At 35.1% G+C, this 26,348-nt stretch overlaps 1 protein-coding gene across 1 annotated transcript; it reads left to right on the top strand.

Moving 5' to 3' along the window:
* The first annotated feature begins 1,923 nt into the window (after positions 1-1,923).
* LOC149813353 (ubiquitin-conjugating enzyme E2 5-like) lies at positions 1,924-25,988 on the top strand. Its single transcript, XM_089992007.1, has 6 exons — positions 1,924-2,103; positions 2,184-2,263; positions 3,476-3,590; positions 3,721-3,773; positions 4,268-4,396; positions 25,696-25,988. Exons 1-6 carry the CDS (start codon positions 2,060-2,062, stop codon positions 25,824-25,826), a joined length of 552 nt encoding a protein of 183 aa, XP_089848133.1. The 5' UTR covers positions 1,924-2,059; the 3' UTR covers positions 25,827-25,988.
* The last annotated feature ends 360 nt before the right edge of the window (positions 25,989-26,348 follow it).

Genomic DNA, 26,348 nt, shown 5'->3' with positions numbered 1-26,348 from the left:
AGAATGTTTCTTTCAAAGAGAAAATTTATTTTACTCTCTACCACATCTCACCACCATCTCACCATCACCACCACCATCCATCTCACCACCACCCTCCTCTCTCTCTCATTTTTTCATATTTTTCACCCGTTTTTTTTAGTAGTACACAAACAAGCGAAAAACTTTCTTTTGGAGAACTCATATAAAAAACTTTCGCTTGCAAAACTTTTTTTTCCAATGTGAGTTTTTCTCTCTTCCAAACCTGCCCTTAATACCTTTCAAAATGGTGTTAAATACGTTAATACCCTTAACTAGTCAAAACTAAGTTGGTGAACGGATGGATGACACCATCAACTTTGCATTTTCAAAGTCAAGTTATGTAAAACCTGCCGGCTTTTCAAGTTTCTACATTAGGTACAATGCACAAATCTTTGAGCTGTTAGGCGTTTCTCAATGTAGGCTATGAAGTCATAGCCTTAAAAAGCTGTCTCCATTACCATGAACACAAACTAGTAATTTTGCATCTTGAATGCCCTAAGTGCGTGCCTAGCTTCATCCTTAAGCCCTATATGTGCTAAATGCAAACATTAGTCTGCCAAGCCCTTAATTTCATTTTCATTAATTTGGTTCTCATCTTCTAATTCAACTTGTTTTGAGGCTGGTTCATGACATATTGTTTAGCCGTTTATTTGCATTTTAATTCAATTTTCGTTTACACTTCAAAAAAAAAAAAAAACTTGTTTTGAGGCTCTTGAGTTAAATTTTTTTTTTCAAATAATCCGAGAAAGCTGCTTTATTCAGGCAGAAGTTCATTGGTATAACAACCTTAGGTCCACTTGCCCATTAAAAACTATACCCAATTTTGACCTTGCAACAAAGAACACTATTGAAGACCTCACAGCCCATGTGGTCAGCCGTTCCTCTGTCAAGCTGAAAGGCTTAGCAATGAATCTTGCTGGTGTATGGGGCTGCTATTGCTTTATCACTTGTAAGGCTAGGCGGTTGTGTACTGAACTTGAAGTTTTTACCTCGCAGAGAATTGGGCCCATTAAGTGACGGTGAGGGTTCCTCAACTATAAAAAATAGTAATCTAACATTAAGGGCATGTTAGGTCCACTCTCCACCACCCATCTCACCACCACTATCTCCATCACCATTCATCTCACCACCACCACCCACTATTATCACCACCATCCATCTCACCACTACCACCTACCTTCCTTTCGAAAAACTGCCCTCTTCATGATGATTTTTCACTATCCATGGTCACCATCTATGTCACTACTACCGTTACCACCCATCATCACCCACCTCCCAAAAAATGGCCCTTCACCACCGTCCATCACCACTCACCATCACCCATATCTCATAAACCACCACTACCTTACGATGATTTTCTATCACCACCATCATCCCGACCACCAACCTTTAAAAAACTGCATCTGAAAAGCTCCACCACCACTCCGCCTCCTCTTTCTCATTTTTAAAGTTTTTTCATTTTATTTTTCTCATGCTATTGTAATTTTTTTTTATTTTAGAAAAATTATCACATCGAAACTTATAGTCAAAATTTTCTTTTCGAGAGTTTCTTTTGCTTTTCCAAACATAAACAGGTGGTTGTCTGTCTAACCCCAGCTTGCCTTTAAAAAAAACCAGTATTGGAATTAGTGACGTGTCACAAATTCATTGAAATTACGCAACACTTATGGCTATTAAATTTTTTTAACAGTACGAACAAGCAATTTAGAAGGTAAAAGTGTTTTAGTAAGTTATTTAACATATAAACGACTCTCTCTCTAAAAAAAAATACATATAAAAGACTATTTTAGTAAAATGGATGTAATTAACAGGTTAATACCCACCGACCTTTTGCTGTAGCCCCTTTCATTTTCTCCTTTTATTCCATGTTGTCGGAATCTGCAAAAAGGCGTCAGTTTTGCTCGTCTTTACTCCTTTCCCTCATCTCCTCTTGTCCTTGTTCTCACACCAACGAGAGAGGGAGAGATTTTTTCTTCTTCTTCTAGTCTTTAGTTTTCTCAAGGAAAATCTAAGGAAAGAAGAGCAAAGAGGCAGACCAACCATGTCTTCTCCAAGCAAACGTCGGGAGATGGACCTGATGAAATTGTACCCAACTCTTGATTTCGTGATTTTTCTCATCTTTTTCTTTTCTTTGGTGTTTGTCATTTTTTTTGGGTATGATGCAGAATGATGACTGATTACAAAGTGGAGATGATCAATGATAGCATGCAAGAGTTTTATGTGGATTTCCATGGGCCAAACGAGAGTGAGTCTTCACCACCCGTTTGATTATTTCTCGTATTCCATGGCCTTTTGTGGGTAACTTCCATCTGGGTGTTCGTTTTTTTTTCCTGCAAACTCTTGCTTAATTATATGGATTTTTCTTTGGGATCCTTTGAAACATTACCGTGGGATCCTTCGGAACATTACCACCACCTTCGCCATTCAATTGTTATCTTATTGTTAAACACTTTGTTTTGGTGAGTTCATAGTAGCGATTTTCTTTGTAAAGGTGCTACTTTTTTTAGTGTTAGTACCTGGTTTTTCTCCTTTCTTTCTAGATAAATAAAGTCCTTTATGGGTTCCTTCAGAAATCATCATCACTATCACATCGTCGAAACTTCTTATTTCAGTTTCCTTTTAGCTTGTTAGATCCTCTGTTATTCTTTATATGGAAAGGAACTTTTTGTTTGGGACTTCAATTGATTATGTGTTTTACTTGTTATTTTGGAGCCCGGCCTATTTGTTGATGAAAATTATCTTGTCATTATCGTAAACTTAATGGGAAGAGTTACCAATTAGTTCTTTCATGGTTTTCATTTCTAGTAATTCAACTGGCTCATAATAAAACTTGTCAACATGGTGCTTACTATTGTTATGTAATGAAGAGCACCGTTTCAGTATAATCATGATTAATCTCTGGTTCCATTCTGAGTATCGTTGTTGCTGCTGAAGTTTACTGTTTCTCCTTGAGTTGCTAATGTCGAAATGGTTCCTTCTTATTCTATCCAGAAGTTTTTGTAGAATGTAAATTATAGTATTTCATCATGGTTTTACATCTTAAATTGGTTGATTAATTTGTAATTGACTTCACTTATATCCATTACGGTGTTTGGAGATCCTTTTGATTCTTCCATGCTGTGAGTCATACTGTTAGCATTGCTAAACCATTGTACAATCGTTCAAATTTTGTGGCTTGACTTGTTCTTGTACAGCTTCCAATCGGGTGGATCCTGCATTGGCAATGCATGAGTTGTTCTGTGCAAAAAAGTCCAAATAACCTTAATTGCATGGTGAACAACTTGCATGTGGCGTGTGTCAGCTCAAGTCACCCGCTGCATCTCACTTCATGATGTGTGTCTTCTTAGAGAAACTGCCACCATTGTATTGGCTTTTATTTGTTGCATTAACTTTGATATACTCTGGAGAAGCATATGAATGATTCTTTACAAACATAAAAGCATTTATGATATGACAGGTCCTTACTATGGAGGAGTATGGAGGATTAGGGTGGAATTGCCAGATGCCTATCCTTACAAGTCTCCATCTATAGGTTTTGTTAATAAGATATATCATCCAAATGTTGATGAAATGTGAGTTTCTAATTCCTAATAATTATTTTCGTTCATAAGCTAATTATGGGATATTATATACATTACTTAGGGATCAGTATGCATGATTTCTTAATCACTGGAACCTCATGCTGGTCGTGTTAAATTTCAGGTCAGGTTCTGTTTGCTTGGATGTTATCAACCAGACTTGGAGTCCAATGTTTGGTAATGTAATATTGAACCACATTGTATCTTTGCTGTTAATACATGGTTCTATTAGGCATTTATAAACCAAACTTCGATTGTGAGAATCGGATGAGCACAAGTTTTCTAGCATAATATTGTCCAGAGTTGCTAGTCGAGGAAGCGGGAAGCGATACGGGAAGCGGAAGCGGGAAGCGGGAAGCGAGGCACTTTCAAAATTTTAGGAAGCGGGAAGCATGGGACGACTTAGAAGCGAATCAGAAATCGTCTTGGAAGCGACCTAGGAAGCAAACCGGAAGCGAAAAAAGAGGAAAAAATAAAAAATAAAAATACAAAAAAATGGAAAAAAGGGGGAAGCGTGCTTCCCAAAAATGGGAAGCACGTTTCTCATTTTTGGGAAACGCACTTCCCAAAAAAATTTTGTGCTTCCCAGCTCATTTCGGAAGTGCGATGTTTCGCGCTTCCCCAGTGTCTTTGGCGTTTCTGGTAACTCTGATATTGTCATTGTTTTCCAGATCTTGTCAATGTTTTTGAGGTATTTCTTCCTCAACTTCTTTTGTATCCCAACCCATCGGATCCATTGAATGGAGAGGCTGCTGCTGTGATGATGCGTGATCGAGCTGCTTATGAGCAGCGAGTTAAAGGTACATTCTGTTAATATAAGTGAACCCCTGATTGCATTTTCAGTGTTACTTTTCTTTCGATGATTTTTTGCAATTCTCATTTAAATTTTGCTAAAACATCGATTCCTTTCCTAATTACTTCCATATTATTATGAAAACATGAATAATATGATGCACCATTCTGCATATTCTTAAAAACTAATTGATTTGAAATATTGTTCTGAAAATACAATGTGTTTGGTTTGCTAATTGTCATGAGTTTGTCTGGGTACTTTATCTATACATGCAAGTACTATATATTTAATTAGATTTAATCTCCAAAATGTGCTTTCCTAAATTTGATGGCTGACAAGATTCTTACGGTGATATTCTGTCTAAGGAGCATGTCAACAGCCTGATCTCTAATGGTTGTTATTTAATCCAAATAGCTATATGTAAATAAATCCTATGTCCAAGATAATCTTTTTTTTCTTTTTCTTTTTCAAGCAATAGCTGCACACAAGTGGATATGCTACATGCTGGGCGTACTAAATTGTTGATTGATGTACTTATTTTCCTGGCAACAGAAATTTCATGTCTTTACACTTTTTATGCGTATGTTGTAAACATTTGCATGTCGCCAATGAAATCCTTCAATTCCATTATCACATTGATGTTGTGAATAAGGATCCACCATTTTAAAGAATACCATGAATTTGTACAATTTCCTATAGTCATGAGAGTCTTCATGGCTCTCTTCACTCTCAAGTGATTGGACTTATGAATAGTGGTACTGTCTTGGAATTTTCCATATTAATCTCTACATAGATTTCAGTCTTCTAGTGGCTATTGTTTTGTCAAAGATATCTGTTTATGGAAATGCACCTCTGTTTAGGAAAAGGTGTTTGAATTACAGATGATTTGAATTTGGATGACATTCATGTTGAAATTATCTTGGATTGTCATTGTTTTATAGTTTCCTACTTATTGGATCAATTAATGTTATGTGTGCTTTCTTTGAAAGTAAAGTTCATTGAATGGCTAACATGGATTAAGTTCAGGTAGTGGAAAAGATTCTCTTGCATGAGCAACCACAAATATAAGTTAACAACAAAATTGAACAAAACAAATAACACACTTCTGCATCCAATCAAAAGTAATGCAGCTTGCAATTTCTGGGATTCTAGTGATGAGTAAGGTTCGCAAAATTATGCCATTGTGAAATAGTACCTATTTTCGGTCAAGAACATCCTGAATTTTATCAATGAAAATATGAATTTTGGGAAAATCCTGCATTTTTTTAATGGAAACACAAATGCCAACTTGTTGAATTCTGCCTGCACTTGGTCCATTGCATTGCATAATCCATGTAATTTTGGTGACCAGTGGCATCAAAGATTAGCTTTCACTGGAGGTGGATTTTATCGTTGAGACTCAAGAATGTTTTATTGAATGTACCTATAGAAGACTATACTTATACCGGTTTATGGTGAAGAGCGCTAATGGTACCCTAGACCAATGGTGTGTGCAATATCTAGTCTGTGCTTTGAAATATGGAGGACCTTCCATCTAATCTGGGAACTCTTTCAGATTATATATGAGGTTTATTGGCGTCATTTTCAGCGTGAAATTTAAAAGTTTCAGGAGCATTTAAAGAAATTGAAATTCAATGCGTGAGATGCAAAAAGTTCTTGGAGAAGTTCTTTCAGATGTTGCTGATCTGTCTTTCTTGTTAAACTATATGTATACATGTATGAACATATCTATGTATACATACATATATTTAGTTATATAAGTAAATACCCTATAGGGGTATTTTTTGCCTTTTCACAATATGTAATAAAACTGTAATAAACAGTTTCTTTATTTCCTTTTTATTTTTGTTTTTTTTATTATCCTTTTTGTAAAATGTCATTGGGGGCTCTATGGTCAAATTGACCATAGAGTCGTTGGGACTCCCAACGATCAGAAATATGACCGTTGGGAGTTCCCTACGACTCTATTGGGAGCTCCCAATGACCCCCCTCTACTCTCCTTTAGTTGTATATATAAGGGTGTGTTCCCCCCTTATTCTTCAATGCTTGGTGCTTAAACATTTGCTTAGTAAAGAGATTATTTTTATATTTTGTGCTCTCTTTGGCCTTTGTTGGCTCTTTGTATTGTCCCATAGTGGATTTGTGCTTGTGCACATTGTGTTTGTACTATTGTATGCCCTTTGTGGCTTTTGTTCTTGTACTTTCGCTTATTTCATTACATGGTATTAGAGCCATAATGCTCTTGGTCTTGTGGAAGGTGGCCACTAAGTGTTGGTGATCGTGTGAAGGCTGTTAAATTATATATAATCAACCATGTTATCTAATATATTATATATATATATATATAAGGTAATACATATACATATACTATATATATGTATATGTATCTACTCATTATATATATAATTTATATATTTTCCTATTGTTAGCCGTAGGGGTAGTTTAGTCTTTTTACATATATTCTTTTTCGTGAATATGCTCGTAATTCTTTTTGTATTTTCTTTTCTTTTCTTAAATTCTTTTTTCTTTTTGCATTTAATGGTGTACTTACCTTGGGAGGGGCCAACACACTAGTCGTTAGACCCCTCCAACGGTCACATTTGTGACCGTTGGAGGGGCTCCAACGACTATGTGTGGACCCCCTTCCAAGGCCCACTAAGCCCTATAAATATGGGCATTCTCTCATGTATTTTCTAGGGCTTTGGGTCAAAGCTCAAGCATTCAATAAAGCTTTTTATTCTCTTAGTGCATTTGTGAGATTGATTTGTGCTTTGTGCACAAGTGTTCTAAGTGTTCTTATTGTACATGTGTGTACGTATTTGTTATCAAGAATATTAAGGTCTTGATCATAGTATCTTGTTGAAGATACTTTCACATGGTATCAGAGCTTTGTTGAAGAAGGAGGATCGCGCATTTCTTTATTTTTTGAGTATCTCGAAAAAACATGCCTTCAAGCTATTAGAATTTGAAGTGGATCATCTTCTTCGGGCAATATTTTAGAAGCCTCTTTTGTCAAGAAAGACTTGAAAATCTTTTGAGGTACATGCTATTTTTCAACTTCTATTCTCTCCAATGGGCGAAAAGGACTCCCACTTCTCCCTTGGGTTTAAATTTAATGGTTCAAATTATCATGTTTGGGCCGGTAATATGGAAGCCCATATTAAAGGAAAGGGGCTTTGGGGGTATGTTCAAGGTTCGATACCGGAACCCGAACCTAAAATTACAATCATTGAAAAGAGGGATATTAAGATTCTTGAAGGAGAATAAAGACAAATGGCTCTTGAAGATTATTCAAGCTTGATGGATGAGAGATGAAGAACTTCAAGATCTTGTCTTGGATTTTTTCATCCGTTGAAACCAAGATCAACGCCAACATTATTAAGTTCAAAAAAGCTTCCGAAGCTTGGGTATATCTTGAAAAAATGTATACTTCAAGAGATTTGTCACACAAATATTATCTTCAAAAGAGGGCATTGACCCTCCAACAAAATGAGATGACTATTCGGGAATACTTTGCTAAATTATCTTCCATATGAGACGAGCTAGCTATGCTTGAACCAAAGTGGAGTGGTGAAGCAATCGAATTAAGACATAAACAACTAGAGGAAGATCGTTTCTTCAATTCCCTAAATGGACTTAGACCTGAATTTGAACAAATTCGGTCCTCTCTTCTCTCCGCTTTCACATCTTCCTCAATTGAAGATGTTATCACTAAATTAAGTGGGGAGGAAACCCGTATGAGGATTAGTAAGAGTAATCCTAGCATACTTGCTACCTCTTCTACTCAAGAAGATTGTGAAGGGGTAAATGCCGTGTCGAGACCGGGGAATAATGTAAAGGCCTACAAACCTCCTCATTTCAAGAATCAAGGTCAAGGAGGAAATGATCAATATGGAAAAAGAGACAATAGCAAGTTAAATTGTCATTTTTGTAAAGAACCGAGGCATATCAAGCCCATTTGCCCAAAATGGAAGAAATTACTTGCACTGGCTATGACCTCCCAATCGGAGGAACGACCATCATCTTTAAATGAGTTTCTTTCTCTTCAACAAATCGTGGAAGCTTTACAACCTCTTCTCAAGGGAGGCATTTCCGAAGCCATTATGTCAACCTCCTCTCCTCCCGGTAAGACATCTTGGCTTTTAGTTTCCTGTGCATCTTTTCATATGACCCCAAGTGTTTGTTCTCTTTTCGATTTTTTTAAAAACTCTCTTCCATCTTTTGTCTCAACGGCGGATGGAACACCTCTTGAAATTAAAGGAATAAACAATTTTGAAAGACAAGATTTTTTTATTCTAAAAATTCGTCTTATACCAAAACTAAATTTCAATTTACTTTCGGTCTCTCAACTCTCGGACCATGGTTGCGATATAAAATTCTCTTTTAATAAATGTTGGATACATGATCGTCAGTTCGGGAGGTTGATTGGGGAAGACTCTAGGAGCGGAGACATCTACTACGTTGATTTTCTCAAAGTTCCCAAGAATAAATTTTGTAATGTTGTTCAAAACAAAGATATTCATGTATGGCATAAGAGACTGGGACATCCCAACATTGTTAAAATCTCTTATTTGCCATTTATTAAACATCTTTGTAAAGAAGATTTTGTATATAATGAATGTATTCTTGGGAAGATAAAGTCTACCTTTTTCTCAAAGATCCATGTTTTCGACAAAACCCTTTGAAATTATTCATTTCGATGTATGGGGTCCGTCTCCTGTGATATCTAAAGAAGGATTTTCATATTATGTGATTTTCGTGGATGATTATACTAGGTTTTGTTGGATATACTTTCTTAAGCATAAACATGAAGTTTTTTCAACGTTTAAAACATTTCATATGATGATTTCAAATCAATTCAATGGAAGTTTAAAAATTCTTTGATCCGACTCTGGAGGTGAATACCTTTCAAATGAATTCAAGAGTTATCTTGAAAGTTATTGTATTCTCCATAAAAAATCTTGTCCAAAACCCCCACAATAGAATGGGTTAGCCGAATGAAAGCATAGGCATATTATTGAAACTACTAGAACCTTGCTCATTTCGCAGAACATTCCAAAAAAACTTTGAGCTGAGGCAACCCTTACTTTAGTCCATCTCATAAATAGAATTCCATAAAAAAATTTGAATAAAATTTCTTCCTTTAAAAAGTTACACGAAAAAGAATCTGATTATAGCAGGTTAAGGGTTTTTGGATGTAAATGTTTTGTCCTTACGGATAAAAATGATAAGCTTTCCCCAAAGACCATTCCTTGTACCTTTCTTGGTTATTCGGAAACCCAAAAGGGTTTTCGATGTTCTGATGTTAAAAACGATAAATTGTATGTTTCCAGAAATGTGAGTTTTTTGAAAAATCTTAGTGGTTTTGAAAGTCCAGAATCACATAATGAGGATGTAGACTATTCTTTTCTATTTGAACTATTAGCCAAAGATGATGATACTAGTGATGATGAGTCAAATCAGAATGACTCAAGTGATAATGAAATTGAAGAAATTATTCCCCTACTCTCCTCTTCTCATCAACATATCGATGATGGCTCGTCTAGAGATCCCATCACCTATATAGAGATAGAAACACCTTCAGAAATGCTCTTGAAAGATATGATGATACTAGTCAGACTGTTTCTCAAAGTGAGGAGAACCTTCATAGGATCGAAAGACATAGGAAAGCTCCCTCTAGGTTCATCTCATATCACTCTTTTTCACCCAAATATAGATCTTGTTTTAGTGCCATTCACTCTTACGTAGAAACTAGAAACTTTGAGGAAGCAAAAAAATGTCCTGAATGGATAGCTGTGATGGAAAATGAACTCGGAGCTCTAAAAAGAGCAAAGACATGAGAATTTCAAGACCTTGCTAAGGGTACGAAAACGATAGGGTGTAGATGGGTATTTAAGGTTAAAACTAAGAGTGATGGATCTCCTGAGAGATATAAGGCTCGATTAGTTGTAAAGGGGTATAGTCAAGAATATGGGATTGACTATGAGGAAACCTTTACACCCGTGACTCGAATGGTTATTGTTCGATATCTCATAACTGTTGCTTCAATCAACACGTGGAACATCTATCAAATGGACGCTAAAAATGCCTTTCTAAATGACGATCTGAATGAAGAAGTTTATATAGATGCTCCACCGGGAATGGATCCTGTTTTACTGACACTGCTTTGTTTGTTAGAAAATTCAATGCAGGGATTGTGATCTTGCTGTTGTATGTGGATGATATGCTCATAACTGGTAGTGATTCTAATGGATTTAAGAGCATAAAATCAATTTTGAAAGATAAATTTGAAATGTCTGATTTGGGTTTTTTAACTTACTTTTTGGGTATTGAAGTAACATACTCTCATAGAGGGTATTTCTTATCTCAAACTAAGCTTGCTTCTGAGGCCATTGACAAGTCAGGTATTTCAGATGAAAAGGTTTGCGAAACTCCTCCTATAATAGGAGCTAAAATGAAGATTGATGATGGTGTTCCCCTTTCAGATCCTGCTCCCTACAGACAACTTATAGGATCATTGATGTATCTGAGTATTATCAGACCAAATATCTCTCATGCAGTTCATACTGCAAGCCAGTTTTAGCATGCACTAACATCAATCCACATGAGTGCCATCTTGTGAGTCATAAGATACATAAATGGTACTCTAAACAAGGGAGTTTTTCTGTTCTCTTCTTCTAATTTAAAACTAATTATTTAAAACTAATTGCTTATATTGACTCTTATTGGGGAGGTGACCCAAATAACCATCACTCCACCACTACCACTGGTTTTTGTGTGTTCTTAGGAGACTCACTGATTTCGTGGAGATGTAAGAAGCAATAAAAAATGTCTCTATCCTCAACTGAAGCCGAATATCGTGCCATGACAACTACTGCCATGGAAATTGTATGGATCCATCAGCTGCTAAAAAACATGGGGATCACAATAGAAGGGCCCACCAAGATGTGCTGTGACAACAAAAGTGCAATTTATATTGCGAAAAATCACACTTTTCATGAGCGAACTAAACACATAGAGATGGACTGTCACTATGTTTGTGAGGCGTATCTCAAGGGAGTCATTGACCTTCCATATGTCACGTCAGAATATCAGTTGGCAAATTTCTTCACTAAAGTTTTGTGTGCTCCGCGATTCAACTTCCTCCTTGGCAAACTCTCGGTCATCTTGCCCTAAGTTTGAGGGGGGTGTTAAATTATGTATAATCAACCATGTTATCTAATATATATATTTTATATACAACAACAACTACTACTACTACTACTACGCCTTTATCCCAAAATAATTGGGGTCGGCGATACGAACCAAATAAGAAAAATCACACTACATATATGTATATGTATCTACTCATTATATATATAATTTATATATTTTCCTATTGCTAGCCGTAGGGGTAGTTTAGTTTTTTTATGCATATTCTTTTTCATGAATATGCTTGTAATTCTTTTTGTATTTTCTTTTCTTTTCTTAAATTCTTTTTTCTTTTTGCATTTAATGGTGTACTTACCTTGGGAGGGGCCAACACACTAGTCGTTGGACCCCTCCAACGGTCACAAATGTGACCGTTGGAGGGGCTCCAACAACTATGTGTGGAGCCCCTTCCAAGGCCCACTAAGCCCTATAAATATGGGCATTCTCTCATGTATTTTCTATGGCTTTGGGTCAAAGCTCAAGCATTCAATAAATCTTTTTATTCTTTTAGTGCATTTGTGAGATTGATTTGTGCTTTTGTGCACAAGTGTTCTAAGTATTCTTATTGTGCATGTGTGCATGTATTTGTTATCAAGAATATTAAGGTCTTGATCATAGTATCTTGTTGAAGATACTTTCACAAAGGCATCATCAAGTGTTCGTGATGCTCGTTGTGACTCAAGTGGACATCTCCTTCTACTTACTTTGTTCTCTTCCTCTCTCTCTTTTACCACACAAGATGGAGCATGAACAAAAGATTGATCTATCCTTCAAGCTCAATGGATCTAACTACATTGTGTGGTCATCCGCAATAGAAAATAACCTCAAAGGAAAAAAAACTTTGGAAATATGTGATGGGCACCCTCCCAAAACCGCAACTTAAACTCACCAAGAGAGAAGGAGATCAAGAGAAAGCCTTGGAAGGTGATACACATATGAAAGCTATTCAAGATCATCAAACTAAGGTAGATGATTGGGAAATTAACCATGCCAAGATTCTTGCATGGTTTATGAACAATGTTGAGCTTAGGATATGTGCAAACATTGCAAAATTTCGTAAATCCAATGAGGCTTGGTTTTTTTTATGAAGGGTATGTATACCTCAAAAAACCTTGCAAGACAATTTTTCTTGCAAGAAAAAATACGAACCATCAAACAAGGTGAAATGATTGTTCATGATTATTTTAGTTCTCTTGGCCCACTATGGGATGAATTGATTCTTCTTGAACCTAAGTGGGTTGCTAGTGAAGATGTAGAGCTAAGAAGAGAACAAATGAAAAAAAAATATTTTTTTCAATTTTTACATAGGCTTAGGCCCAAATTTGAGCAAGTTAGATCCTCCCTTCTTGATAAATCTAAACCTCTTTCTTTGGAAGATGTGGTTGCCGAAATTTGCCAAAAAGAAACCCATCTTGGTATGGTTAAAGGGGGAGACAAAGTGTTGGCTGCCTGTAAACTGGGCAATCATGTGAAATCTTATAAGCCTCCACACTTTGGGAAGCAAAATAAGTATAATGGTGGCTATAGGAAAGCTATTTGCCACCATTGCCATGAATTAGGACATATAAGGCCTAATTGTCCCAAACTCACTGATACTTCTAAGAATAAGGTATCTTCCGTTTAAGAAACTACACCAAAGAGTGAAGAATCCATTGGAAGAGGAGGCAACACTTTTTCACTTACTCAACTATCGGAGGCACTCCAACAACTACTTAAATCTCCATCAACTTCGTGGGCCGTGATAACATCTTCTCCTCCTGGTATGTGTTCTTGGATCCTTGACTTGGGAGCTTCTTTTCATATGACTACACATGAAAATTGTCTATTCGACATGCACTAATTCAAAAACTTCATATGTTTCCACCGTCGATGGAACATCCTTGCAAATTAAAAGTATTGGAACTTTAAAATCTTCTCAAAATTTTTGTGTTCCAAAAATTAGAGTTGTTCCAAAATTAAATTTAAATATTTTTTTAGTTTCTTAAATATCCGATCATGGGTGTGAAATCTTCTTCGCATCTAAGGGTTGCTTCGTGCAGGATATCCGGGCCGGAAAGCGGATTGGGTAAGGCCATAGGAGAGGATATCTCTACTTCATGGATTATTTAAATCTTCCCTCAAATTTTTTTTTGTAATTATGTTCAAGATAAAGACATTGAAACTTGACATAAAAGACTTAGACTTCCAAGCTATTCAAAGATATATTTTTTCTTTTTTGGGAAAAAAAATTGAAATGAAAAAAAATTAATTGCAAGGATTGCATTTTTAAAAAAATGAAGGTTATTCCATTTTCAAATAGAACATTTGTCTCTAAAAGATCCTTTGAATTAGTGCACTCGGATGTTTGGGGGCTTTCTCCAGTCATATTAAAAGGGGGATTCACATACTATATTATATTTATTGATGATTTCACTAGATATGTGTACATTTACTTCCTTAATATCAAATATGATGTATTTTCTTACTTTAAAGAATTTCATATGATTATTAAAAATCAATTTCAGAGCAATATTTTCATCCTTAGATCTGACTTGGGTGGTGAATACCTTTTCAATGAATTTCAAAAATATTTAAAACAAAATGAGATTTGTCACCAAAATTCCTGTCCAATAATTTTTTAACAAAATGGGCTAGTTGAAAGAAAACATAGACATATTATGGAAACCGCTAGAACTCTACTTATCTCTAAAAACGTTTCAAAGAGTTTTGGGGCCGAGGCCGTTCTAACATCAACTTATTTGATAAATAGAGTGTCATCATCATTCCTACAAAATATTTTTCCATATGAAAAACTATTTGTAAGAACCTCCGATTATAAACGTTTAAGAATTTTTGGTTGTAAATGTTTTGTCCTCTTGCATAAAAGGGAGAAATTATCTCCAAAAGCCATTGAATGCATCTTCATGGGTTATGGAGAAAATAAAAAAGGCTTTACATGTTTTGATTTAAAAAATAACAAACTTTATGTTTCTAAGAATGTGAATTTTTTAGAAAATGAAAATGGATTTGAGATAACTAAGAAAAAAGAAGTAAATTATAACTTCTTATTTGATTTCTTACCACAAGAAGAATTAACATCTTGTGATGTTTCTTCGAATGATAATTTCTTGAGTAATAATGGTGATAATGATGGGCATTCTAATATTGAGAATGCCGAATCACTATCAATTAATGGGAATATTATTGATAAACCAATACAAGTGTATACCCGACGTGAGCAAAAGAATCCTCCAAGTGCTTTAGAAAAATATTCACATGATTCTTTTATAAAAGAAACCCCACTTAGGAGATCCAATCGTGTCTCTATCTTACCTAGTAGGTTTGTATCATATGATACTTTGACACCAACTTATAGCACATGTTTAATAGCCTTACATTCCTACTATGAACCATCACACTATAATGATGCTAAAAATCTTTCACATTGGGTTGAAGCGATGAATGTAGAATTAGATGCTCTAAAAAAGGCTAGAAGTAACTTCATTACCCTTAGGAAAGAAGGCTTATGTAGATGGGTTTTTAATGTTAAAACCAAGAGTGATGAGATCCTATAAAGATATAAAGCTAGGTTAGTCGTCAAAGGATATTCACATAAATATGCAATTGACTATGAGAAAACTTTTGCACCAGTAGTTAAGATGACCAGTATTAGGACCCTCATAGCAGTTGCATCCACTAAAAAATGGCCCATATATCAACTTGACGTAAAAAATATTTTTTTAACGGAAAATTAAATGAGGAGGTTTATATGAACCCTCCACCAGGATTTAGTATTGAAAATGGTAAAATTCTCATACTAAAGAAGGAAGGCCTTGTATGGTCTTAAACAAGCCCCAAAGGCTTGGTATGATAGATTTAGTAATCTCATGTCATCTTTTGGTTTTCATTCTTATTATATTAACATTGCTATTTTTTGTTAAAAGTACAAGTACTAAAATAGTCGTACTTCTACTTTATGTAGATGATATGATAATCATTAGGAGTGACCAACAGGGAGTTAGAGATATTAAAAATATTTTAAAATAGAATTTTGACATGTCTGATTTGGGTTTTTTGAGATATTTTCTAGGCATCGAAGTACATTTTGTCTCAAATGAAGTTTGTTGCCGACATTTGCTCTAAGTTTGACATTTCGGATGACAAAAAAGTAGAAACTCTCGAAGTGATCAATGCTAAGTTACGACTTGAAGATGAGACTCTTCTTGAAGATCCTATACCCTATCATCAACTAATTGGGGCACTTACCTACTTATCTATCACCATACCAGATATAACTCGTAGAATTCATTATGTCAGTCAGTTTCAACATGCTCCAACCACTGTGCACATGAGTGTTATGTTAAGAATTATTAGATACATCAAGAATACTATAACAAAAGGGTTTTTCTTATCCTCATCTTCTTTTCTAGATTTACTTGCTTATACTGATGTTGATTGAGGAGAAAATCTCAATGATAGAATCTCAACTACAGATTTTTGTGTGTTTTTAAGATATTCTCTAATTTTGTGGAGGTGCGAAAAGTAACAAAATGTATCTTTGTCGTCAATTGAAACTAAATATCCAGTAATGGCCACGACAACAATGGAACTTGTATGGTTACGAAGTTTTCTCAAAGATATGAGAGTAATCATATCAACTTCTTCGAAGTTGTGTTGTGATAATAAGAGTGCAATCTACATTGCAAGCAACCATACCTTTCATGTGCATACCAAACACATTGAGATGGATTGCTATTATGTTAGAGATGAATATCTAAGATGAACTATTATGTTGCCGTATGTCACATTAGAGTACCAACTTGCTAATTTTTTTTTACCAAAACTCTTCCCGCGCCTTGTTTCATGTTTCTCCTTAACAAACTTTTTGTTCTTTCACCATAAGTTTGAGGGAGAGTGTTAAAATATATGTATACATTTACGCATATATCTGTATACATCCATATATACATATTATTTAGTTATATAAGTAAATACCCTATAGGGGTATTTTTGTCTTTTTACATGTAATAAAGCTGTAATAAATTGTTTCTTTATTTCTCTTTATTTTTTGTTTTTTTATTATCCTTTTTGTAAAATGCCATTGGAGGCTCTATGGTCAAATTGACCATAGAGTCGTTGGGACTCCCAATGGTTAGAAATATGACCGTTGGAAGCTCCCAAGGACTCTATTGGGAGCTCCCAATGGTCCCTCTCTACTCTTCTTTAGTTGTATATATAGGGGTGTGTTCCTCCCCTATTCTTCAATACTTGGTGCTTAAGCATTTGCTCAATAAAGAGATTATTTTTATATTTTGTGCTCTCTTTCGCCTTTGTTGGCTCTTTGTATTGTCCCATAGTGGACTTTGTGTTTGTTCGCATTGTATTTGTGTTATTGTATGCCCTTTGTGGCTCTTGTTCTTGTACTTTTGCTTACTTCATTACATTTCTCTCTATTTTTCTCTTGGAGGGTGTTCATGCTATCAACAACAACAACTACGCCTTCATCCCAAAACAATTGGGGTCAGCGATATGAACCAAAAAAAGAAATTCATTTTGGGTCTTCCACATGAATCCTTTTTCTCCAATCATTTCTATCCAATGTCATGTCCTCGGTGAGGTTCAAAGCATTCATATCCTTTCCTATCATCTCCATCCAAGTCTTCTTAGGCCTACCCCGACCTCTTTTAACTAATATATTTTCCCATTTCTCCAACCTTCTAACTGGAGCATCATTAGGCCTTCGCCGAATATGCCCAAACCACCGTAAACGATTCTCTCGCATCTTATTTTCAATGGGTGCAACACCTACCTTCTTACGTATCTCTTCGTTCCGAATCTTATCTTTTATTGTATTTCCACACATCCATCTAAGCATCCGCATCTCAGCTACACTCATTTTTTGAATATGATGTCTCTTGGCAGCCCAACATTCCGTACCATATAGTAAAGCGGGCCTAATAGTCGTCCTATAAAACTTTCCCTTCAACCGCAATGGTGTTCATGCTATCAATTTTGTTAAATGCTTAATATGATCCTGCTTTCTTTAAGGGGAAAATCTGGGCATGCATAAATTGAATTACTCGTTAAAATGGTAACCTATTATCACCAGATTTCTCTCTTTCCCTAATAAAGTTTTACTTCCTCTAAAAAATTATTCTTTTATATGAAAGTTTGAGATTTAGAAAACAAGGTTCTTATGGCCTTTTTTAGTTGAAAATGCCTTCTAGTAACAAATTGCACAGAATGTTGAGAATCTGTAAGTCAGTGGATCCAGTAAAACTCTTTATGTTACCCTGAAAACATTGTATACATGTAGCTAACTGCTACACTATTTTAAGTTCTACAGTTGATAGAACCATGTGAACAGTGGCATTTTGTCTATAAAACAAAAAGTTCCGATTAGTGTAGTCTAGTTCATATTCATTGTTTAGCGTGTAAGTGAGATTTCAATATTTAACAGTGGTTGTTTCCCAGTTATTTCAATCAATTACTTGTTTCCACAATGGTCTGTGATAATAAAGATAAGTAATCTGAATTATTGCACAGACCAGTTTAATATGTTGTTTGAATGGTTTGAATTCAACTCTGAAGATATGCACGAAATGTAGACACTACAGAAAATTTCCAGGTTTGAGGTTCTTAGAAGCTCTAAGGAACTTAGATACCATGTGCAATTGAGTGAGTAGTACGAAAACTGTAGCCCATTGTCAAAGAAGGGAAGATGAAAAGGATGATGGACATGAAAAAGTGGGATGGTGAAATTACTATCAGGTTCTTGTTTACTGAGGAAAATGCGAATAGGAAAACAAGGAAAGGCGAAAGCCAGTAGGAGATTGGCATGACTTTGTTTCTAAGCCTGGAATTTGGTTTGTTCTTGCCTTATTGAAATTCTGACTAGCAAGTTGATAATTATGATCATGTTTCTGTGTGCATTTTTTGACGATTCCGTTTTCTAGACACGGGTTGCCACACATACCGGTTTGCTGGAGTCCAAGATCTAGGACTGCTAGGTTGCTTAAACCAGCAATCATGAACTATACAACTTGGAGAAGAACTCGAGGGAGCATGGGTCTTTCTTTGGACAGCACAAATGGATGACCTCAATAAGGCATGTTGTCACTAACAGTACATATTGTGAAAGCTAATCTATTATCAACTCCAGCTTATCAATCTCTTTGTAGCTAGCTCCTTTAAAGTAGGTGCAAGCTTGTAAAATTGGCAGATTTCCCTTTACCATAAACTGGTTTTATCCTGGTGTGGATATCATCTATGAAGTATTCTTGTTGCAGAGCTAGAATAGGATCTGCTGAAATTGTAGCAGGTACTATGTTGATCATTGTTCGACAGCTTGACTCTCATTGCCCTCCTCCCTCAAGTAGAGCTTTGGAATGTGATAGGAGGCATCTTCAACTAGGGTGCCTAAGGAAATGATAAAGATGCAAGCAAGTGATGATGCTTGGAGGATGATCATGTTACAAATAAAATAGTATAATTTTGGTATCCCACAATTATTAACTCTGTCCATGCTTCAACCATCAAACACCTACTTGAAGCCATTACTGTTTTCAGCCTTGGAAGCCATACGACTGCGGCTACCTTCCACCACATGCATCAACATGTGCAGTCTTTCCATTTTTTTCTAATTCTCCCCCCTTTTTGCCTTTTTTGCATCTAGATTAATTTTTGGTGGCCAGGTGTCATAATGGGTAATGGAGATATGAAACATGCAAGGTTAGATATGTAATGAAAGTTTTTTTTATAGTTTAAATAGTATCCATCTTTTGGATCCTAACTATAATTATGTCAATGTATTTAAAGTGTCCATTTATTTCTTTGGATCATAGTTGCAATCTCTATGGAAAGGAAATTTTTTGTGGTTATAAGCAACGAAGAGTATAACAAAAAGATGTGGTATATGCTTGCTTGTCATAAGATTCAACCAGATTATTGCATGTCTAGAACGTCAGCCTATCAGTTGCTAATGTTCAAAATTTTAGTGTTCAACCTTCAGTTATGAAGTTTCTATTCCTATTACTTCATTTTGCTTCGTCTCGAGTCGATCCCTTCTTCAAGAAGGGAAATGTTCAATTGATTTGCAAATACAGATGAGAGAGAGCGCAATGGCTTTTCAATTAGGAAAGGTTTATCTTAAACGAGCATGGATAATTGTGTCTAATTTAAGAGATAATGAACAAAAGTCTTGATGGTAACTAACCTATCTGTGATTTGTTTAACCAAACAAAAAACTCTGGTGGAAAATTGAAAACCAAAAGTTTAGTTTACAAATAAATTAGGATCAAAGTTGTGGTGGGTATTTGAAAATTTCCCTTAACTAAAATATGTAGTATATACGTCACTCAACCTAGCAAAAAGGTTGTATCGATCAATGTCATTGCTTTGTCATGGTTGTAGGGCTTGCTATTTTCATTATTGTTATAATCATTATCCTTATTATTACTTTATTAGTATTATGTTACTTAAATGTGACATTGATGCTACTAAATATTCATGTTTATATGGGTATCATAATGTTTTATTAAGCTCCTTCTCTACTTATTTCAATTCTTAGCAAATAATAATCAAGCTGCAAAGCAGCATGTCAAATAGCTGATCGAAGCATCAACACTGTTTATTTTCAATTGGCTTGGCTCATACATCAAGTGTCTTGTTAAGGATATTCTCAGTTTCACACACTATTCATTCTGTTATGGTGTACATATGGAAAGGCAAGAAGGGGTACTAATAAATCAAGCTTGTTGCCAATTTATCTTGGAAAACGTTTGGGATTTGGAGGTTGTTGGTTTATAACTATAATCAAAAGCACGCCTCTAAAAGGCCTAGGCAAGACTAGCCATTCAAATTGGAACCAACAAAAATATCTGAACAAAAAAAAAGATTGCAAAAAAAGTTCAAAAGCGCACCCCTAAAAAGTTTTGCTACACATGGGTTCCAAAATTTTGAACAAAAAGCATTTCTTTTTTTGATAGATTACATCCTCCAGATGTGATCTACATGCTTGATTGAATACGGACCAGCCCTTGGATCATCATTTTCCAGCGTGTAAGGTTTTTTCGGATAAACTTCTCAACAGCCTACAATGAACCAAAATTCAACCCTCAAAACGTTGTGTTTTTTACTTCTAAAAGGCATGACCCAAGGGTCGGATTTTAACCCTTGACATTTTTGTACCCAAAACAAATGCTCTACCAAACTGCACTACATCCACATATGCATACGGAAACACAAAAGCATGAAATATTTTTCGTATTATACTTAGTGAATCACATCTCCTTTCTTTTTATTCTACACCTCTTCCAGGAAGGCTAGCTAGAGATTTCTTGTAAAAACACCAACCCCTGTCAGTTCAAAGAAATCTAATGGCTAGTTTCACCAAAGATTGGGTTCAGATTTGATTCACACGGCCTGCCCCCATGAGTTTCATCTAGGGTTTCATAACCCACTAGTGTAGCCAATACTCTCTCTCTCTCTCTCTCACTCTGGTGGACAACTCTGACAGGTTGGCCAGCTAAAATATGGCTACTTTGAAGTTCAATGAACCCTGATGTGACAAATTAAATTGCAAATTTATGATAGAAGTGGATAACTTGAGTGACTTTGAAAGAGAATTTGTGTTATGCTGTCATAGGTATAGGTCTACCCCTTAGATGGTTTCAGTTTTTTCTCCGTTTCCCTATTTATTACTATTTTCAGCTAAAGCTTGGTGAAATCACAATCTTTTATTACTTTGCTTTGGAAGTCTTTATGGTTTTGGGTCTGCATTAACATGACCTAACCATCTTAAAGGGTGCATTAGCTCTCCCAGTTCCAGTTCTAAGGGGTAGACTGTAGAGAAGAGAAGCGGAAATTCATACGCTTGCCGACAGTCAACCAGCAAAAAATTTATGCGGTCATCTTTAGATTAAAAATGCTTTTTATTTGACGACCTTAAGATTTCCCCTTTTTGATGCTGTCAGGACAATCTGTTTAAATTAAACATGCACTGAAGACCACTGAAAAATGGTTTGTGGTCTAGTCATCCCATTCACTGGTTGTGGCCATGTGGCGAAGGCCCAAAGTCTTTCATTACACTGGGGTAGGAGGATTTGAATTAAAAAGGATTTTGGTATGCTTGGAACACTAGGCTGCATTTTGCTGCCAAAAGTGGGGAACTCAGTGACCATGTTTTGAGGTTATCTATCAATGCTTTATAAGTAGCTTTACTCATTCCCTTCTCTTTTTTTTTTCTTTTTTCATGTAGCCTTACTTAAGGGAGCCTTGTTCTTTCAGTGATATTCTTAACGAGCTTCACCAGTGGCAAATGTAGCCTGTCTAGTTTCTTAAAACTGTCCCTCTTGAAGCTCTTAAAATCATCTGCTTTCCTCTGGTTTCTATATTGACTATATTCTTAGGGTGTCTCTCTCTTTTTTTTGTAGCTAATACACTTTGAAGTATGCATTCACCATTTTTCATCTGTGCAGTTCACCCTGTTTTACAGAATCGGCATGGGACTGAGGTGTGAACAGCCTATTTCATCTGGTTGAATTTTCCTGGTTTAATTCATTTTATAGAATATCAAGCCCTGACTAGTCCGCCTAGTGGGTCTAAGCCCAAGTAAAATGCCTAGGCTTTGCAATTCCTAGGTGGGTACCTTAAAAAGTACCAATTTTGCCGAGTAGGCACCGACTAAGGCGCCTAGTCGGCAACTAAGCTGCCTCCGCCTAGACACGAGAGCATTTAGTCATTTATTATTCTTATATATATTTAGTTATTTTTTGTATTTATATAATTATATATATATGTGTGTGTTTGTGTGATTTGTTCTATGAAATCATGAAAACATGCTTAGTTATTATATATATATATATATATATATATATATATATATATATATATATATATATATATGTGTGTGTGTGTGTGTGTGTGTGTGTGTGTGTGTGTTACTTTGCTTGTGGGATTTTTTCTGTGAAACATTGTAAGCATTTACAGTTATTTTTAATTGATTATGTTTTTTATATATGTGTGTTACTTTGTTTCTGATAGTTTTTTTTATAAAAGCCTGAAAGCATGTTTAGTATTATGAATTATATAATATGTTATTTATATATGTATGTGTTATTGTGCTTCTGTGAAAGGTTGAAAGCATATTTTGTTGATTATACTGAATATGTTATGAATAATTGATATATATATATATATATATATATATATATATATATATATTTGTGTGTACAATTATATATGTGTATATTCTGGTTATGTATATTAATATATTTTGTGAAAGCATGTGTAATTTTGTACTTGTGTAATGAAAACATCTTATTGGTAAAAGAATTAAACATATTTTTATGTATATTTTGCACACATTTTTATATTTTAATTGGGGTACCGACTAGTCCCGCCTATTCCTTGACTAGTCTTTTTAGGGGTCTACCGACTAGGCACCGCTTAGCGCTTTTAACTACATAGGTTTGTGTTCTATTTTGGCCATTATGGTTACATAAATCAGTATGATATATGAAAAACTTATGTTACTTGGGTGAATTCTCCCCATTTGGCATTCAAACTTTGGATCTTCCACCGGAACAAAGCCTTTTCTCAAGTAGATTAATCATTACATCTTGAAAATGATCTTTAGGTACCTGCCAGCAAAAACTAAAGTGAGAAAGAGAATCTACGAAGAATAGGAGGAAGAAAAATGTGGAGGAGAACAGGGTCTTATTTGGTTACTCTTCTCATTCAGTACACTTATTAGTAATAGGTACAATCCCAAGTCACATGGATGCGACTGCAGATACAGGGATACAACCTTTTTTATAAAGTTTCCAATATGACTATTGATTAGTATATAAGTAGACATAATACAGGCCCAAAATGGAGTGTCCATGTGACGTAGGTACAGAGAGACCAAAAGCTCCTTCCATGATCCCATATTAAACATTTACAAGAAAGTCAAAATACCCATGGAACAGTCAACTAAAGAAGGACAACAATGCCCCTCTTTCAATGCCTATCATTGTCTGAGATGGACGGTTGTCTAATTGACTGAGTTTATTTATTGCTTTGCAGGCATAGACTTGACCCAGTTTTGCAGTCCAAATTTCAGAAGTTATCAGCTCTCTGGTTATGTATTGCATGAAGTTACAGTCTGCTGTTTTTTTCTTTCTGGAAATTCTTTGCATGCTGTTGGGAAGTATTCTGTTTGGGTGATGGAAGTGTATAGGCAAAATTTTATGGATTCCCACATCTCAATTTAGAGGCCTTGGGGTTCACTTGCAAGCAAGGGCAGATCCGGGGGAGGCGAGGAGGGGCTCGTGCCCCTCATAAAGTTTTGATATTTTCAACATAGGAGATCAACGCAAAATAAAAATGAAAAAAAATAAAATAAATATTTCATTATAACTAATTTAAGCAAAACAAACTCAAAACACATAAAAAAAAATTAAAGTACAAATAAATTTACAGCAAAACAAATCACCGGAAAAAGTACTTGCAATTTCACTAATTCAAGAAACAAACATAATTAAACCTACAACTAAATTCCACATACAATTTCCCAAATTTAACAAAATACAAAATTTCAACAAAAAAATAGTAACATCTCCCGCATTTAAGTTTTTAACTACAACAAATTGGCATAAAAAAGTGCATTGCTTCTAATTTGATCAAAGACAAACAAAAGTCAAACCAAGATTAAAAATTTCTGATTATACGAATTTCTAGGAGAATTGCATGCACTATCCTTGATTCAAGTAGCAAACACAATTAAATCCGAGATTCGGTCTGATCCTCCACATTTCTCCCCAAAACACTAACCCTAAAACCGCAAAATTGCCCTGAAAATTAAATTGCGGAATCAGAAAATTTTTATTTTGTGTTGATCTCCTAAATTTTTATTTTCCATTGTCTCCTTCCTTCCAAACTTCTATTTTCAAAATGCTTGATAGAGTTTTGATTTCTAGTTTTTTTTTTTTAATTTGACTAATGTATTGTTAGGGTTTAGGTTTTTGATGTAGTTTTTTTTTGGAATTACTAGTTAGGGTTTCTTGTGTTTTATTTTTCAATTAGCATTAGGCATGAGTAATGAACACTTGATTTTAGTTAGAATATTAGGATTTTTTTCAATTAGCTTAAATCTATGTTTTTTTTTGGACTTTGGGTATTGATTAGGGTTTTTCCAAATGACTTGAATATGTATGTAATTAGTGTTTTAGGGTATTTTTGTACTATTTTCTTTTCAATTATCATTAAGCATGATTCCATTAATGAAGGCTTAGTTTTGGTTATCAAATCCCTAAATCTTTGATTTTTTTAAGAATTTAAATGTTTTATTTGGTTTGTCAAATGACACAAATATTTAATTTGGTGTTTTGCTTTTTTTTTTTAATTAGCATATTTATGAATGATGTTTGATAGGATTTAGGGTTTTGATTTGGTGTTTTTATATTGACAAACAAATAGTTTATGGTTCTAGGGTTTTTGTGTGTTTTTTAATTACCATTAGGCATGAATGCATGAATATTGTGTGATTTGATTTTGGTTAGAATATTAGGCTTCTTTATTAATTAACATAAATCATAATTTTTGATGTTTGTTGGAATTGAGGTTTTGATTTGTTTTTTTAGAATGACATAATATTTGGTTATGCTTTTAATTTATGAAGCTTGTAGGATTAGAGTTTTGATTTGTTTTTTTTTAAATATTGTGAATTAGTATAATTTATTAGTAATTATTATTTTTATTTTTTTACTTTGCATTTGTGCCCACCCTAGGTTAGAATCCTGGCTCCGCCACTGCTTGCAAGTTCCTTATGTAAAGGGATTGCAGTCTGGCACCCCTAGTTGACTATCAGAAAGTTATGTCGTTCGGGCATGACTCTTAGCAGGAATACTACATATTACCTGTCATCTTGTGAATTTTTTACTTTAAAGTTACTCATATTTGCTAATTCAGTTCTCATGTCTGGGCCTCTTTTGTTTCCTTTTCTTATTCAATGATGCATGCTAGAGCTTCAATTCAAAATTTGTGCTTCATTTTTTGCTTAGTTGAATCTTAGTTGCATTACCCACTTTGTGCTCAGTATGAGCTGAATCTGCAATTTGTTTTTCTCATGCATTGCTCTTCTTGTCTGTCCAGAATATTGTGAAAAATATGCCAAGCCGGAGCACATAGGCATCGTTCCTGAAGAGAAAAGTACTGATGAAGAAGTGAGCGAAGATGAATATGCATCAAGTGATGAGGCAGTGGCTGGTCATGCTGATCCGTGACACCAATTGTAACACAATCCATACCATTTCAGTGTCTGTACATTTTCTCAACTTATTGTAAATCAAACAGAATGTTCTATTTGCATGGGATGCCTCTGCACTGTAAATAATCATACTTGGATGTTTGAATTTCTGTTTGCCTGCAATGGTTACACTGGATTGTATGAAAATGTCGAAGCAAGCATCCACTCCTCGTAATGGTTAACATGTTGACAGGCATGGGTGATGAACTAAAGAGAAACACCACTGTTGCCAACCAATCCAATAGAGTCGAACATTTTGCAAGTTTTGTTTTTGCTCTTATTATATGTATAGTTTCTTGCATGTAAATTTGCATTGAGGCCAGCTATTCAGACGTCATGAGTTCGATACCCAGTGTATACACTATACAGTACCTTCCTGCAAGGTCAAAGTCGATGGGAAGGGGGGAGAGGGGTGTTAAAGTTTTACACTGACACTGAAATAAAGTTACGGTCAATATGACACCTCTCCGCCACTAATGTGACATCTGAACCATCATAG

The sequence above is a fragment of the Nuphar pumila genome, chromosome 16 (assembly GCF_984573655.1).
Source record: "Nuphar pumila chromosome 16, dmNupPumi1.hap1.1, whole genome shotgun sequence".
Classification (NCBI taxonomy): Eukaryota; Viridiplantae; Streptophyta; class Magnoliopsida; order Nymphaeales; family Nymphaeaceae; genus Nuphar; species Nuphar pumila.
Note: the sequence above shows the minus strand (reverse complement) of the source record. Positions and strands in the feature narration are given on the sequence as shown.